We start from the raw sequence: 16,441 nt of genomic DNA, 5'->3' as shown, positions 1-16,441 counted from the left end.
CGTGTTTATATTTTAAAATAATATGTTATATAGGTTAAAAAAAAAAAAAAAATTATTCGGAACTGTTTATGTCGGTGATAAAATAAATGTTATTTACCGTTTTAAAGGTGTATTTTTTATTATTATAGGTATTTGTATTTTTAATAGGGAAAAAAGTTTAGGTGTTTTTTCAAAAAAAAAAGAATTTTTTACAATATTTAGTATATTAAAATTAAGTATAAATTTAGTAAAAAAGTTAGATACTTATTACTTTAATAATATAAAAGTAAAAATTTCTTATAGGAAATAAAAAAAAGTAATGACTCTAACTCAAATATACTTGCTATTAAAACGTTTTAATTTGGTATCAAATAGTCAAGCGGAAATAAAAGTAGATTATGTAAATAACCAAAATGAAGGTCTAGGTAGTTTTTATACTTTAAAATATAAGCAAGTTATAGTTAATTTAGAACATGAGCATAACGTAGATTCTATAGAAATAAATAATAATAATATTTTGTTGGATTTTATTCATAAGTCAAATATTTTGATATTTTTTGTAAACCTGTAAATATTAGTTTTTTTTATAATAAAAATAAGTATATATCGTTTTATAAAACTATTATTGTTAATATAATAATAATCATATTTTTTAAAAACATTAAATACAATTATGCAATTAGTCGTTGATGGTAAAAAATATAATTTGGAATTAGAAAAAAAAGAATATTTAATTTATCAATATTGTTATAAAAAGGGTATAGAGTTACCTTGTTTTTGTTATAATGAAAATTTAGAAATAGCAGGGAATTGTAGGATTTGTTTAGTAGAAGTGTCTACCTCACCTAAATTGTTGTTATCTTGTGCGACAAAAGTGGAAAATAACATGGTAATAAAAACAAAAAGTAGAAGAGTACAACGTGTACGTAAATCTATTGTTGAATTTTTATTAATAAATCATCCATTAGATTGTCCTATTTGTGACCAAGGTGGGGAATGTGATTTACAAAATATTACACAAAGTTATGGTTTAGATCGCGGTCGTTTTTATGAATTTTCAAAAAGGAGTGTATTGGATAAAGAAAGTGGTTTTTTTATAAAAACAATAATGACACGTTGTATACATTGTACACGTTGTGTGCGTTTTTTTAAAGAAGTCGAAAATTTATCAGGTTTTGGTATAATGGGTCGTGGTGAAGAGACTGAAATTGTTACAAAAAAAGAAAATTTATTATCAATATTATCAGGTAATGTTGTAGATATGTGTCCTGTAGGTGCTTTGACATCTAAAGTTTATACTTTTACAGCAAGGCCTTGAGAATTAAATAAATATGAAAACATTGATATTTTAGATTCTATGTGTAGTTCTATAAATTTAGATTTACGTAATAATAAAATATTGAGGATTTTACCAGTAAGTGATTCTTTTATAAATAATGATTGAATTACAAACATCACTCGTTATTTTTTTGATAGTTTAGTTTTTCAAAGGTTACTAAAACCTTTTTTAATTTTAAAGAATACTTATTTAGATGTAAGTTGGATGGTTTTAACAAAAATATTAATTAATAAAGTAGTTACTACAATTTCAAATAATACAGGAATTGGTTTTTTTTTAGGTGATTTTTTTGATTTGAAAAGTCTAAGTACTTTAAAAAATTTAAATTTAAATTTAGGTTATTTTAATATTTCTACATTAAATAATTATTCTTTAAATAATGATTTTAATTTTTTTTATTTTTTTAATTCGAAATTATTAACATTAAATGATTATTTTTTTTATTTTTTTATTTCTATAAATTTACGTTTAAAAATGCCTTTATTAAATAGTAAATTGCGTTTATTATTAAAAAGGAAGGAAGTAAAATTGTTTTCAATTGGTTTTGTTTCTTTTGATATATCATTTTTTATGTTAAATTTAGGTAACAGTTTAAAAAATTTATTAAAAGTAATGGAAAATAAAAGTGTTTTAAATACAAATATAATATATTCATCTTTTTTTGTAAATCAATTTTTTAATTTTATAACTAAGTTTAATAATTTGGCATTAATTGTAGGTGATGGTTTTTTTTTGTTAAAAAATACGTATAAGTTATTACAAAAATTTATTGTTTTTTTTAATATAAATGTTAGTAGTATTTATTGTTTATTTACTGATACTATAGCTTTACATTATAACGAATTGAATTTACAATTAAAAAAAAATATAGACATAAAATTTTTTTATAATTTTTCTTCTTTTTCAAATAACTTGTTAATTAAAAAAAAAAAAATTTTTTCTGTCTTACAAACTTCAAATTTTTCTTCTAGTTTAAAGAATAATAATTTAATTTTACCTGTTTCTTCTTTTTTTGAGTATAATGGTGATTTTTTGAATTTTGAAGGACGTTTACGTAAAAAATTAAAAGTATATTCATATAGTAATATTAATTTAAAAAGTAATTATGATATTCTAAAATATTTAAATTTAATTTTTAAAAAAATATATACACAAATTTTATTTGATTTTAGTTATTTAAAATTTTTTTCAAATTTATTATTTGTAAATATTTTTGATTGTATTTATAATAAAATATTGATTTCAAATTTTAAAGGTTTAGATTTAATTTTATATAGTAAGGTTTTTTTTCTAAATTATAATATGTTTGATTATATTATTAATATTTATAAGTTTAAAAATCTTTATAAGAATTCAGTCACTTTAAATAAAGTATCTTCTTATTTTAATAGTTATATAAATGTATTCGTATAGTGATGTAATTACATTAAACATGTTATTTAGAAAATTTTTGTGGTTATGTCATCGTTTACGTATTTTATTTTTCTTTTTTTTTAAAATTTTTTTTGTTTTTAAATGTTCTTCTATTTACTATGATTATTCTTTAGGTTTATATCCTAAAATATTTAATGATCAAGGTTTTTTTATGAGATTAGATGAATTTTTATCTTACTTAAATATGTTATTTCTTTTTTATTTTTTTGAATTTTTATTTATATTTAGTTTAGTTATTTTGTGTTGGTTTATTTATAAACCACATGCTATACATTTTCAACTTTATTTTGATCACCATGAGGATAATATGTGAGAGATCGATGAAAATTCTAAAAATATAATTGATAATAAATTAGATATTCATTTAGGTAATTTAAAAAGTAAAGATAGTTTTTTTTGTTTAAAATCAAAAAAAGAATTAATTAATGAAAAAAAATTTCATTATAAATCCATGTTTAATTCTAAGTTGAAAAATTAAACATAGAATTATAGAAAATTTTAATATAGTTAAATGTTTGTTTAAGTAAATTTTTTTTTAGTTATTTGTTAATAAATTATATAACATAAAATTTTTATTCTATTATGTTTTATTATAAGTTGTAAAGCTATTTTTAAAAATAGTGTTTTTTTAATATTAGTAGGTTTTTTAACATCAAAATTACGTTTTTTTTATAAATTCGTAAATAAAAATATTTATATTAAATATTTAGAGGAGGCAAATTTAGAGTTTTGGATAGAATTTTTTATTATTATGAATCAAAATAAAAAACATTTATTTCATTTAGTTGATGAAAGTCCTTGACCGTTAATAGTTTCAATGGGAGCGTATTTCTTTACAGCGTTTATAGTATTTTTTACAATGAGGTTAGATTATAGTTTATGGTTAGTGTATGTAAATTTTGGTATGATATTATTAATAATGTATAGTTGATGAAAAGATGTAATAATAGAAGCAACATATCAAGGAAAGCATACATTAGTAGTAAAAAGAAGTATATGAATAGGATTTATATTATTTATGTTAAGTGAGGTGATGTTATTTTTTGTATTCTTTTGAGGATATTTTCATTATAGTTTGACAATAGTATATGAAATAGGATATTATTGACCAGGTATAGATGTAGAGCCAGTAAAGAGTTATAGATTACCATTATTTAATACAATGATATTAATTTTATCAGGTATAACATTAACAGTAGCCCATAAGTCATTATTATTGGGTGATATCATAAATACAAAAATACGTTTAATATTGACAATATTATTAGGAGTTTTTTTTGAAATGTTGCAAGTAATAGAATATAGTTTAACACCATTTAATATAAATGATTTAGTATTTGGTAATATATTTTATTTTTTAACAGGTTTGCATGGATTCCATGTATTTGTAGGTATTATTTTTTTAATTATATGTCTTATTAGGTTACAAAAAGGTGAAATATTGAGAGAATCTCATACAGGATTTGAGTTCGCAATTTGATATTGACATTTTGTTGATTTAGTTTGAATTATTTTATTTTGTATAGTTTATTGATGATAGCTTATTATCCAAAACATAAAGGTTTTATTTTATTTGGTACTAAGCATTTATTTGAATTTGGTATACATATTGGTCATATTTTTAAAAAAAGTAAATTTTATGCAAGGTGATTTTTACAAGGTGTTAGTAATTTTTTTTTTTTTTTTAAAAGTGATTTAAAAAAAGTTATAATAAATCAATTTACTAGTGAATGGATTGATTTACCTTTGCAAAAAAAAACAAAAAATAGGACGCAGAATTTGAAAAAGTTATTATTTCCAATATTTTTAATAAGTTTTGCAAAAAGTTTATTAAGTATTAGGAGTTTAATTTTAATGGCGCAATATACTGGTTATACTTTTAGTAGAGGTTGGTTTATTTGTCACAATCAATTATTTATTCCGTTTACTCTACGTTATGCTTTATTATTAGGTATGGGTTATTCTGTTTATGATTGAATCGCTGGCTGTCTTACAAATTTTAAAAAAATTTTTAATTTATTTTTTATTTTGTATAGAGAATATAATAATGGGCTTATTTTAGAAAAAAAACATTATATGTTTATTTATCGTTTGCTAGGGTTTAATATTACAGGTTTTTGAGTACCTAGTTTTTTATTTTTGCCTAGAATGTTAGAATCTAGAGTAGCAAATTGGGAAGGTGGTTGTTTATTTATAAAATCTGTGGGTATTATTGATTCTAATGTGTTATCTGGTGATACAACATTACCTTTAACTGCAAATGATGATTCTTTTTTAAGTGTAAATTTTTTTTTTTTTATTTTATCTTTTCATATTTTAAAATATCTATTTTTTTTTTTAAAAAAATGGAGAAATAATGTTAGAGAATTGTCAAAGCGTAAATATTTTTGAATTTTAACTTATTTCACTTTTTATTTCAGGAGTATAAATTATAAATATTGAAGGAATTTATTCTATAAATTTTATGTTCTTATTTATAAAAAGCCTTATTTTTTTAGGGATTCAACTCAAATATATACAAAGTTAACACCTTATGGTGTATTTCGTTTTGGTTTAGATTGTAAATTTAATGAAATACATACTATCGATTTTAATTTAAAAAGTTTAATTTAATGAAAAGTACTATTTTAAAAAAAATTTATAATTTAGAATTTTTAAATATAATACCAAAATTTATAAATATAGGAAAACATATACCTAAAAGTGAGTTTGATATACCTATATTTTGAGACTTTGATAATACTAGTCGTAAAATAATAAAAAAAAGAATAACAATGTTAGTGCATTCTTTTATTATTTTTAATAGTCTTGAGTTTTCTTGTTTTTTTTTATTTGTGTTTTTTTTTTTAATTTATTTTTTTTCTATAAATTTCTCTTTTTTTTTTTTAAAATGGGTTAGTTTTTTTTTTTGAATTACTTTTTTTTCTTTTTTTTGTAGAACTATTATAAAGGTCTTTAAATTATCTATTTATTCTTTAATTTATATATATATTTTTTTTTTTTATTTTCTTATTATTTTGAGTACATTACTTGTTTTTATTTCTTATTTATTAGTTTTTTTTTTTCTTAATAGTTTATTTTATACATTTTTTTTAATTCGTTTTTATTTTTATAAAAATAAATTGAAAAAATTAAGATTATCTGCTTTAAAAAAACCAAAAATTATAATAAAAGAAATTATTGAAGACGAAAGTTTAAGTTTTTTTGAAATGTGGAAAAAAAGAGAAGAATTACTTCAGCCGGATATAATTAATATAGCTTTTATTTTATCAAAAAAAAAAGGAAAAAATAGAACTATGGTACGTGATACTGAAGGTTTATTTATAAAACGTAAATATATCCGTAGAAATAAAATAAAAAGAGTTTTGTTATTTATTTTATTTTTTAGAAAAAGTAAATTTTTTATAAATATAAAAAAATTTATAAAAAATTTACTTTTTTTTTGTTGATTTTTATTTGCTTTAATCAGATTTAAGGAAAAAAAAAAATTAATTTTTACGGTGGATTTTTTAGTTATAGGTTGACAACCAGAATATGTGGGTAATGATGCTAGAAGATGAACTCAAATTTATACTTATACTTATAATAAGTATAATATGACTTTTTATGATTTAAGTGGCTTTTTTCTTTATTTAAGTATTGATTTGGCTCATTATTATGTACCTTTTGTTCGTAGGGTTCATTATGTTTATTGGGAACTTTTTTTTATACAAGTAAGGTCATTATATGAGCCTATGTTAGGTGATAGGGAAAAATTAGTTCTTTATTATTGAAATTGAACTCGTGGTTTATTTTGGTATGATCCATCTTTTTACCGTGGAGTTCTTATACTTCGTAAAAAAAAATATTGAGTAAATTTTGTTTATTTAGATGTTTTTTGTTATTATTTTAATTTTAATAATTTATTTTCTTTTATTTTTAAAATACGTATTTATTTTATTTTTAGATATTTTTTAAAATATTACGTTTTCTTTTTTTTTGAAAAATCATATAAAAAACTTTTATATTATAAGTATTTTTTAATTTATTTCTTAAAAAAAAATTTTTTAATTGTTTATACTTATATTATTTATTTTTTTAATTATTATTTTAAAAGCTATTATAGAGGTATACATTATAGTTTTTTTACTTTTTTTTTTGATAAGTTTGTAATAAATAAATTTGAAAAAACAGAAAAAAAATTTATAAAAAAAGTAAATAAATTGCAGTTCAAACGTTTAGATTTACGTTGGTTTTATAATTATATTTATTTTATAAAGTTTAAATTTTTATATTCAAAGAATTTAGAATATAAAGAAAATAAATATGTTGAAAATTTGACACATAAATTATTATTGTTAGAAGCTTTTTTATCATATTGAAAGTTGTTTAATGAGTTACATTATATAAAAAATGCACCTTTATATATAAGATTATTCACTAGTTTTAATTTTTTATTTGATTTAGATTTAAGTGATTTAAATTTATTTGCATTAGAAATTAGGGATAATGACTATAAAGAAAGGTTTCAAAGATTAAAAAGTGATTTTAGAAAGAAAAATTTGCGTAAAAAACAATTTGAATTAAGAAAAAATTTGTTATTTTTAGATAAAAAAACTGTTTTAAAAAATTCACGTTTATTGAAGTATAATAAAAAAGCAAATGTTATTATAAGGCGTAATAAAAATATATATTAATGTTAAGAAAGATAAAAAATATAACAATAAATTTTGGCCCACAACACCCAGCAGCACATGGAGTTTTGCGTTTGGTTATAGAGTTAAAGGGTGAAACTATAGTTAAAGTTGATCCCCATATAGGTTTATTACATAGAGGTACTGAAAAACTAATAGAAACAAAAATTTATAATCAAGGTTTGCCTTATATGGACAGATTGGATTATGTTTCTACAATGGCACAAGAGCATTGTTATTGTTTAGCTATTGAGTCTTTATTAGATATAAAAGTTACTTATAAAGCAAGTTTAATTAGGATGTTATTTTTAGAAATAACAAGAATATTAAACCATTTATTAGCGTTAACAACGCACGCTTTAGATGTAGGTGCATTAACCCCTTTTTTATGGGGTTTCGATTTAAGAGAGCAGTTAATGGAATTTTATGAGCGTGTTTGTGGTGCTAGATTACATGCAGCTTATATGCGTCCGGGGGGTGTTAATAGTGATATTAGCTTAAATTTATTAGTTGATATCTTTAATTTTTCTGAAAATTTTGATAAACGTTTAGACGAGTTTATGGAATTATTACAAACTAATAGGATTTGGTTAAATAGATTAATTTCTATTGGTTATGTTAACTATTTGGATGCAAAAGATTGAGCTTTTTCAGGTGTTATGTTAAGAGGTTCTGGTTATTTTTGGGATTTGCGTGTTTTTGATCATTATGAAAATTATAGAAATTTTGATGATTTTAAAATAATCCGTGGTATAAATGGTGATTCTTTTGATCGTTTTAGTATTAGGATGTTTGAAATGCTTCAATCAAATTATATAATGCGTACTTGCTTAAAAGGTTTAGATTTTTTTGAAAAAAAGAATAAATTAAAGGATAGTAAGTTCATAAGTAATAATTATAAAGTTGTAAAACCAAAAAGGGCTTTTTTAAAGCAAGATATGGAATCATTAATACAGCATTTTAAATTAAATACAGAAGGTTATTTTGTACCATTAAATGAAAGTTATCGTGTTGTTGAGGCGCCTAAAGGTGAATTTGCTATAGGTTTAAGTGGTAATAAAACAACTAAACCATCACGTTGTCGTATTAAAGCACCAGGTCTTTTACATTTGCAAGGTTTAGATTATTTATCAAAAGGCTTGCTTTTATCAGATTTGGTTACTATAATAGGGACGATGGATTTAGTTTTTGGAGAAATTGATAAATAAAATGTGGGGAGTGCTATTGTTGCTATGAGGCTGATTTTGAACATGATTAACTTGGAATCACTGATACGTACCACTTAGGAAGCTTTATAGGAGAAGGACTCAGCGAGATGTGGATGAATTTGTAGCTAAATGACGTGCAACTTATTATTACTTTCAACGTAGAGTTTTGAGGTTGTATAAATTTTTTAAACGTTTTTTTGACGAATAGGTTTTGGTAAAAAAAAATGGACCCTACATTTAGTAAATGAAAGAAAAAAATAATTTTTTTGGCTTGCTAGTTTAATGGAAAAATACCCGATTTCTAATCGGTGTGATATTGGTTCGAATCCAATGCGAGCCTAATAGGGTGTAGCCAAGTAAGGTTTAAGGCGCTAGATTTTGATTCTGGTATGCGTAGGTTCAAATCCTACCACCCTAAAAAAATAAATAAAAAAATAAATAAAAAAATAAATAAAAAAATAAATAAAAAAATAAATAAAAAAAATAAATAAAAAAATAAATAAAAAAATAAATAAAAAAAAAGGTAGGTGTGGCTGAAATGGAATAAAGCGGTAGATTGTAAATCTACTCCCGAAAGGGTTGTGGGTTCGAGTCCCATCACCTCCAAAATCCTGTAGCTCAACTGGAAGAGCATACGACTGTTAATCGTGGGGTTGTGGGTTCGAGTCCCATCGGGGGCGTTTAGGGCCTGTAGTTTAACTGGGAGAATATTGGTTTTGCACATCAAAGGTATCGGTTCAAGTCCGTTCAGGTCCATAAAAAAAAAAGTCTATAGTTTAATTGGAAAAACATTAGTTTGCGGCATTAAAAATATAGGTTCGAGTCCTATTAGACATCAAATAATAAAAAGTTAGAGTGTAGTGTAATGGTAACATAAGGGCTTTGGGAGCTCTTGCTGTGGGTTCAATTCCCGCCACTCTGATTTTTTATTTTGTCGGTGTAGCTCAGTGGTAGAGCGGCAGCCTGAAAAGCTGTGTCAGCGGTGGTTCGATTCCACTCACCGACAAAAACCCCTTAGTTTAACTGGAAAAATACCCCACTCATGATGGGCGTGATGTAGGTTCGAATCCAACAGGGGTAAGGGATAAAAAACATGTGGCAGAATGGTTATTGCGGCAGCTTTGAAAGTTGTTATCCCTTGGATATATGGGTTCGAGTCCCATCATGTGCTAAAAAAAATTTGAATATAAATAGGTATGTGGCAGAATGGTTATTGCGGCGATTTGCTAAGTCGTGGACAAAAGTCTTGCGGGTTCGAATCCCGTCATACCAATCTGTGGGCTAGTCTAATGGTAGGATACAGGTTTGTCGCACCTGAGGTACGGGTTCGATTCCCGTGCCCAATATATTCATATACATATTTATTTTGTCCTGTAGCTAAATGGTATAGCGTTCGTCTGATAAACGAAAGGCAAAGGTTCGATTCCTTTCAGGAGTAAAAAAATTACCCCGTTAGTTCATCAGGTAGAACACTAGTTTTGTAATCTGGAGGGATAGGTTCAAGTCCTATACGGGGTAATTTTTAGGTGTGATGGAATGGTAGACATGTAAGGTTTAGATTCTTATGATTTTAATAATCGTGGGGGTTCAAGTCCCCCCACCTACAAAAATCCTCTGGCGGAATGGTAGACGCGGTAGACTTAAAATCTATTCTAATTATTTAGGTACTGGTTCGAGTCCAGTGAGGAGAACATGTGAGTATGGTGTAAGGGAAACACGTGGGGCTCATGTTCCTAAGATAGATGTTCGAGTCATCTTGCTCACAATAATAAAGGCCTGTTAGTTTAATGGAAAAATACCCGGCTTTTAATCGGTGTGATATTGGTTCGAATCCAATACAGGCCAACTAAATGGAATTTATAGATATAACGTCTTTTTTTTTTTAAGTTTTTTTTATTTTTTTTATCTTAATATTTAAATTTTTAATTAATGATTAATTTTTAAATATTATAAAATATTTTATTTTTTTTTTATGTGAAAATGTTTAAAGTCCGTAGAGTATTTGAAGTTTAAAATATATTGTTAAAAATATAGTTATTAACATTATATATAATTTATAATTTTGTTAGAATAAGTTATAGTTTTATTAAATATATTTTATAATTGTTAGAATAAAGTAAGTGAGTTAAAAGATTAATTAATAAAGAAAAAACAACAACTAAGGGTTTGATCCTGGCTCTGAATGAATGCTCGTAGATCAATATTACACATGCAAGTTTATTAAAAGGTATATATTATGTTTTATGGCGATAAGGTGAGTATAATAAAAGAAATCAGATATTGTCATAAAAAAAAAATGATAAATATAATAAGATTATATAAAGTGTGAAGACGCAATTGAAGTTTCTTTTACAAGATTAGGTAATACGTTATTGTAAAGGCTAACGTAGCCAACGATCTTTAACGGATGTGGGAGCATGGACCGTCACACCGGGTTTGAAATAGTACCTGAACCTATCAGTTTCTGGGGCAGCAGTGTGGAATCTTGGACAATGGACGAAAGTTTGATCCAGTTAGGTCGCGTGTTATATTAAAACCACAGTTGAAATTAATGTAGATATAGGAAAAAAATGATATTACTATATAGAAAAGGTCCGGCTAATATTCGTGCCAGCAGCCGCGGTGATACGGATGGACCAAGTGTTATTCATCTTAACTGGGTGTAAATGCATGTAGCCTGATTATTGTATAAATATCAAAAGATACTCAAAATGGAGTAGTATGATAACAAAATTAATAGTCTTGAGTTTTTTAGGTTTTTATAGGCAGTTCTTGAGTATGGGTAGAATCAGTTGATGTTAGAAAGACGACCTAAAAGTGTAAACATATTAAAATAAAAAACTGACGGTGAGGTGCGAAAGTGTAGGTATCGAATAGGATTAGACACCCTTGTAGTCTACACCCTGAACTATGTGCATTATTTATTGTAGAATAAAAATTACAGTATTTCAAGTTAATGTCCAAATGCACTACCTGGGAACTACAGCCGCAAGGTTAAAACTTAAAGGAATTGACGGTAAGCTAGTCTCTAGCGGTGGGGCATGTGGTTTAATACGTATCAACGCGTCAAATCTTACCAGTCCCAGCCAACCAAGGGAAAATTATTCAACGTTAATTTGACATACGGGGTGGTGATGGTTCTTGCATGGCTGCAGTAAGTCCGTGTCTTGAGATGTTAGGTTCAATCTTGTAACGGGCGTAACCCTTATTTTTTTGTTTATATATAAATACTATTCGCGTAGCGATTGGAAGTAAGGATGAAGGCAAGTCTGTATGAGGCACATGGGCTGGGCTACGCATTTGCCACAATGGAGGTTACAATAGAATATAGCTTTGTGAAATGTTATATAACGTACAAAAACTTCCTAAGTTCGGATTGTTATCTGCAAATCGACAACATGAAGGAGGAATCGCTAGTAATCGCTTATCAGAATGAAGCGGTGAATCTAACTATGCTTACGTACAAACCGCCCGTCAGGCGGTAATAGGGCTATTTCTGGAAGCCTTTGATGGGAGTTTTCTTGTTTTATTTTTTTTATGTTGGTACCTTTGGTTTTTAAAATTCATTACATTTTCTTTTTTTATTGCAGTTGGTCATATTTATTTGGTGTTGATTGCTGCTAAGTCGTAACACGGTAATGTTAGGGGAACCTGTCGTTGGGAAGACCTATTTTTAAGGGTAAATTTTTTGTTTATTTTTTTAATTTTTGCGGATAACATAACTGGAAATGTGTTGGATTGCAAATCTAAAAATAAGGGTTCGAGTCCCTTTCCGCGCTCTTTTAAAACTAGTTTATTATTTTTTTTTAATTACGAGATAGGTCACAAATAAAAAAAGTTAACTTGTAAAAAAAGTATAAAGTTATTTTTTTTATTTTTTTTTTAATAGCTAAATAAAGTTAAAAATTTTGCCACTCGTATTTTTTTTATTATTAAAAAAGGTGAGGGGTGTAGTTTCAATTGGTTAAAATAGTGGTTTTCAATGCCGAAGTTGTGGGTTCGAGTCCCGCCACCTGTGTTTTTGAAAATAGTTTAATGGTAGAATATTACTTTGTGGCAGTAAAGGTAAGGGTTCGATTCCCTTTTTTCCAAAAAAAAAAAATTTTTAAATTTTTTTTCTTAAAGTTATTTTTTGATATTAGTAGGTTTTTTAACATCAGAATTAAGTTTTTTTTATAAATTTGTAAATAAAAATATTTAATATAAATATTTATAATTTTGTGTAGAATAAAACTTGAAATTTAACTATGGATTTAAAAAAAGATTATAGATCTTGATAAATATTTATATGTAAATGAATAGATAGGTTTTTTATTAAAAAATTTAATGATAGGTTGTTAATGTATAAGGAATAACTAGCAATCTTTAGATTATTAGTTGTATTTAGGTGAATGGTCTTTATCTTTTGATGAAAATAAAAATAAGATAAAACATTTAGGTTTATAAAGAATAAATTGACTAATGTTTTTTATGGAGATCTTTATAGTTTTTAAATAACTATAAATATTTGATAATTAAAAAATAAAAGAAATGCTAATAGTAATATTAATACCACTTTTAATTATATTTGTAATTGCAATATTAACTTTATTGGAGAGGCGTTTATTAGCAAATTTTCAAAGGCGTGTTGGTCCAGATAAGGTAGGTTTGTTTGGTATATTACAACCAATAGCTGATGCTTTAAAATTATTGTTTAAAGAAATGATAGTACCTGGTATTTCAAATATGTTTATATTTGTAGCAGCTCCTTTATTGATATTTTTATTAAGTTTAATAAATTGGAGTATAATACCATTTTTTTATGGTAATGTATTAGTTGAAGAACTGAATCTTGGTTTTTTATTTATATTTGCAATATCGTCTTTAGGTGTATATGGTATAATAATGGCAGGTTGAGCTAGTAATTCTAAATATGCATTTTTAGGTTCTATGCGTGCAGCTGCTCAAGTTATTTCTTATGAAGTTTCCATTGGTATAATAATTATGATTGTAATTATTTATGTAGGTTCTTTTAATTTAACAAAAATAGTTGAATCTCAATTATTTATATGGAATGTTTTTATTTGTTGACCTTGTTTTTTGTTGTTTTTTGTTTCTGCTTTAGCAGAAACAAATAGAGTACCTTTCGATTTACCTGAAGCAGAGTCAGAATTAGTTTCAGGATATAATGTTGAATATTCTGCTTTTACTTTTGCTTTGTTTTTTTTAGCAGAATACTCAAATATTATTTTAATGAGTTTTTTGATTGTATTATTGTTTTTCGGTGGTTGATTGCCTTTATTTAATATAAATATATTTTTTTTTTTATCGAAAGAACTTTGGATAATTTTAAAAGCTCTTTTTATTATTTATTTATTTATACTTGTCAGAGGTACTTTACCAAGATATAGGTATGATCAATTGATGTCTATTGGTTGAAAAGTTTTTTTACCATTATCGTTAAGTTATTTGTTGATTTATATGGTATTTATGTTTATTTTTTACATTTAAAAATGTTGATTTTTATTATTGTTAAAGGTATTATTATAATTGATGCAATTTTCATTAGATTTTTAAAAATGTAATTTATATTTTAACTTATAATTACATTATACTTTTTATTCTTTAATTAAATGAAAAATGAAGAAAAAAATGTAAAAGTAAGTAAAAATTATACATTACCTTCTTGAATATTATCAAACTATGGTACAATTAAAGAAGTAAAAGATGGTGTAGTTATTGTAAAAGAAGGTCTAAATAAAGTAGGTATGTCTGAAATGGTCGAATTTGAGAAAAGTGGACTAAAAGGTATAGTGAACTATTTAGGTATGGAAAAATCAATAACAGTTTTGGGTAACATTACTAGTTTAAAAGTTGGTGATCTTGTAAAAAGATTAAACACTTTACCTTATTTGGATGTTAATAATAATATTTTAGGGAGAGTAGTAGATCCTTTAGGTAATACTTTAGATGGATTAGGCGAAATAAAAAATGTAAAAGGAGGTAAAAGACTTTTTATTGAAAAAAAAGCTCCAGGTATAATAGAAAGAGAGTCAGTTAGAAATTCATTAGAAACTGGTGTAAAATTTTTAGATAGTATGATTCCTATAGGTTTAGGTCAACGTGAATTAATTATTGGTGATCCTAAAACAGGAAAAACAACTATAGCTATTGACACAATTATAAACCAAAAAGGAAAAGGTTTAATTTGTGTTTATGTTGTAATCGGGCAAAAACAAACAAGTTTATTAAAGATTTTAAAAACTTTAAGAAATAAAGGTTGTATGTCTTATACAACAATAGTTATGGCTTCAGCAGCTGATTCTGCTGTTATGCAATATTTAGCTCCATATAGTGGTTGTACTATAGGTGAGTTTTTTATGGCAAAAGGAAGAGACGTTTTAATTGTTTTTGATGATTTAAGTAAACATGCTGTTGCTTATCGTCAAATGTCTTTATTATTAAGAAGACCTCCGGGTAGAGAAGGTTATCCGGGTGATGTTTTTTATTTACATTCTAGATTATTAGAAAGATCTGCAAAAATGAAAAATGATAGAGATACAGTTAAAAATCATGTAATAAATGGTGGTTCTTTAACAGCTTTTCCAATAATTGAAACAGTAGATGGTGATATATCAGCTTATATACCTACAAACGTTATTTCTATAACAGATGGTCAAGTTTTTTTAGAAGCTACTTTGTTTAACCAAGGTGTACGTCCAGCTATAAGTCCAGGAGTATCGGTTAGTCGTGTTGGTGGTGCTGCTCAATCAAAAGTTATGAAGAGTCTTGCAGGTTCTTTAAAGCTAGAGCTAGCACAGTATCGTGAAATTGTTGATTATATTAGTTTAGGTTTGTCTGTTGATGCTTCTACTAAATTCTTATTGGATAAAGGTTCTAGATTACAAAAATTAATGAATCAACCACAAAATCAACCAGTAAATATTACTACACAAATTGTTTTATTATATGCTGGTTTAAAAAATTTATTAAATGATGTTGTTTTATCTGATATAAATATTTTTGAAAGAAAATTAAGTTTTTTATTAAAAACGGATTTTTTTTCTAATTTATTAAAAGATACAATAAAAACAAAGTTATTTGATAACGTTGTTGAGTATTTGATTTATGGTTTAAAAATTACTTACTTTACAAAAAAGTAAATTAAGTTTTTAAAATAAACAATTTTTAATATTATATAAAAAATGAAAGAATTAGTTATAGGTTTAGTTATGAGTGCGAAATTATTAGGTGCAGGTATGGCAACAGTAGGTATAATTGGTGCAGGTATAGGAATTGGTGTTTTATTTGGTGCGTTACTTATTAGTTTAAGTCGTAATCCTTACATGGAAGATAAATTTTTGAGATATTTATTTTTAGGTTTCGCTTTAACAGAAGCTATGGGTTTATTGGCAGTAATGATGGCGTTTTTAATATTGTACTCGTAGTTCACCCCCCTTTATTATTAATTTAAATAACTTTTTTTGACAAGTAGGTTTTGGTAAAAAAAAATGGACCCTCATTTTAGTAAATGAAAAAAAAAAAGAAGATTTAAAATTAAAAAATGAATAAAAAAACCCTTAGTTTAATGGTAGAATGTCACATTTTCACTGTGAAGATATGGGTTCGATTCCCGTAGGGTGCTTTGTGTTAAATAAAAAATTATATGATTATAAGAGTAAAAAATGAATACCTAGGTATTATTTAATTTAAGGCGTTAAAATAAAAACGAAAAGTTACATGTAGTTTTAAAGAAGCAATGATATGTAAATACCTTAAACAAAAAATTGATGATAAAAAAATTCCATAAATAAAAATAATATTTGTGG

At 25.0% G+C, this 16,441-nt stretch overlaps 3 protein-coding genes and 2 non-coding genes across 5 annotated transcripts; all 5 read left to right on the top strand.

Annotated features, from left to right (window-relative positions):
• Window positions 1-1,522: 1,522 nt before the first annotated feature.
• On the top strand, window positions 1,523-8,633 carry LOC133634821 (NADH-ubiquinone oxidoreductase 49 kDa subunit-like). Its single transcript, XM_062027451.1, is given in 2 exon segments — window positions 1,523-1,552; window positions 7,440-8,633. Coding segments are annotated over 2 exon segments (1,224 nt in total).
• Window positions 8,634-9,566: 933 nt separating this feature from the next.
• On the top strand, window positions 9,567-9,639 carry trnaf-gaa (transfer RNA phenylalanine (anticodon GAA)). The gene has a single exon. It is a non-coding gene; the product is annotated as a tRNA-Phe (tRNA).
• A 361-nt stretch (window positions 9,640-10,000) lies between these two features.
• On the top strand, window positions 10,001-10,072 carry trnai-gau (transfer RNA isoleucine (anticodon GAU)). Its single transcript has one exon. It is a non-coding gene; the product is annotated as a tRNA-Ile (tRNA).
• A 3,091-nt stretch (window positions 10,073-13,163) lies between these two features.
• On the top strand, window positions 13,164-14,123 carry LOC133635446 (uncharacterized). The gene is given in 1 exon segment (XM_062028664.1): window positions 13,164-14,123. A coding segment is annotated over 1 exon segment (960 nt).
• A 188-nt stretch (window positions 14,124-14,311) lies between these two features.
• LOC133635445 (ATP synthase subunit alpha-like) lies at window positions 14,312-15,775 on the top strand (the record flags this gene model as incomplete). Its single annotated transcript, XM_062028663.1, has 1 exon — window positions 14,312-15,775. A coding segment is annotated over one exon (1,464 nt), but the record flags the coding sequence as incomplete, so codon positions are not given.
• Between the last annotated feature and the right edge of the window lie 666 nt (window positions 15,776-16,441).

Source organism: Entelurus aequoreus, linkage group LG19 (assembly GCF_033978785.1).
Source record: "Entelurus aequoreus isolate RoL-2023_Sb linkage group LG19, RoL_Eaeq_v1.1, whole genome shotgun sequence".
In the NCBI taxonomy this organism is placed as follows: domain Eukaryota; kingdom Metazoa; phylum Chordata; class Actinopteri; order Syngnathiformes; family Syngnathidae; genus Entelurus; species Entelurus aequoreus.
Note: the sequence above shows the minus strand (reverse complement) of the source record. Positions and strands in the feature narration are given on the sequence as shown.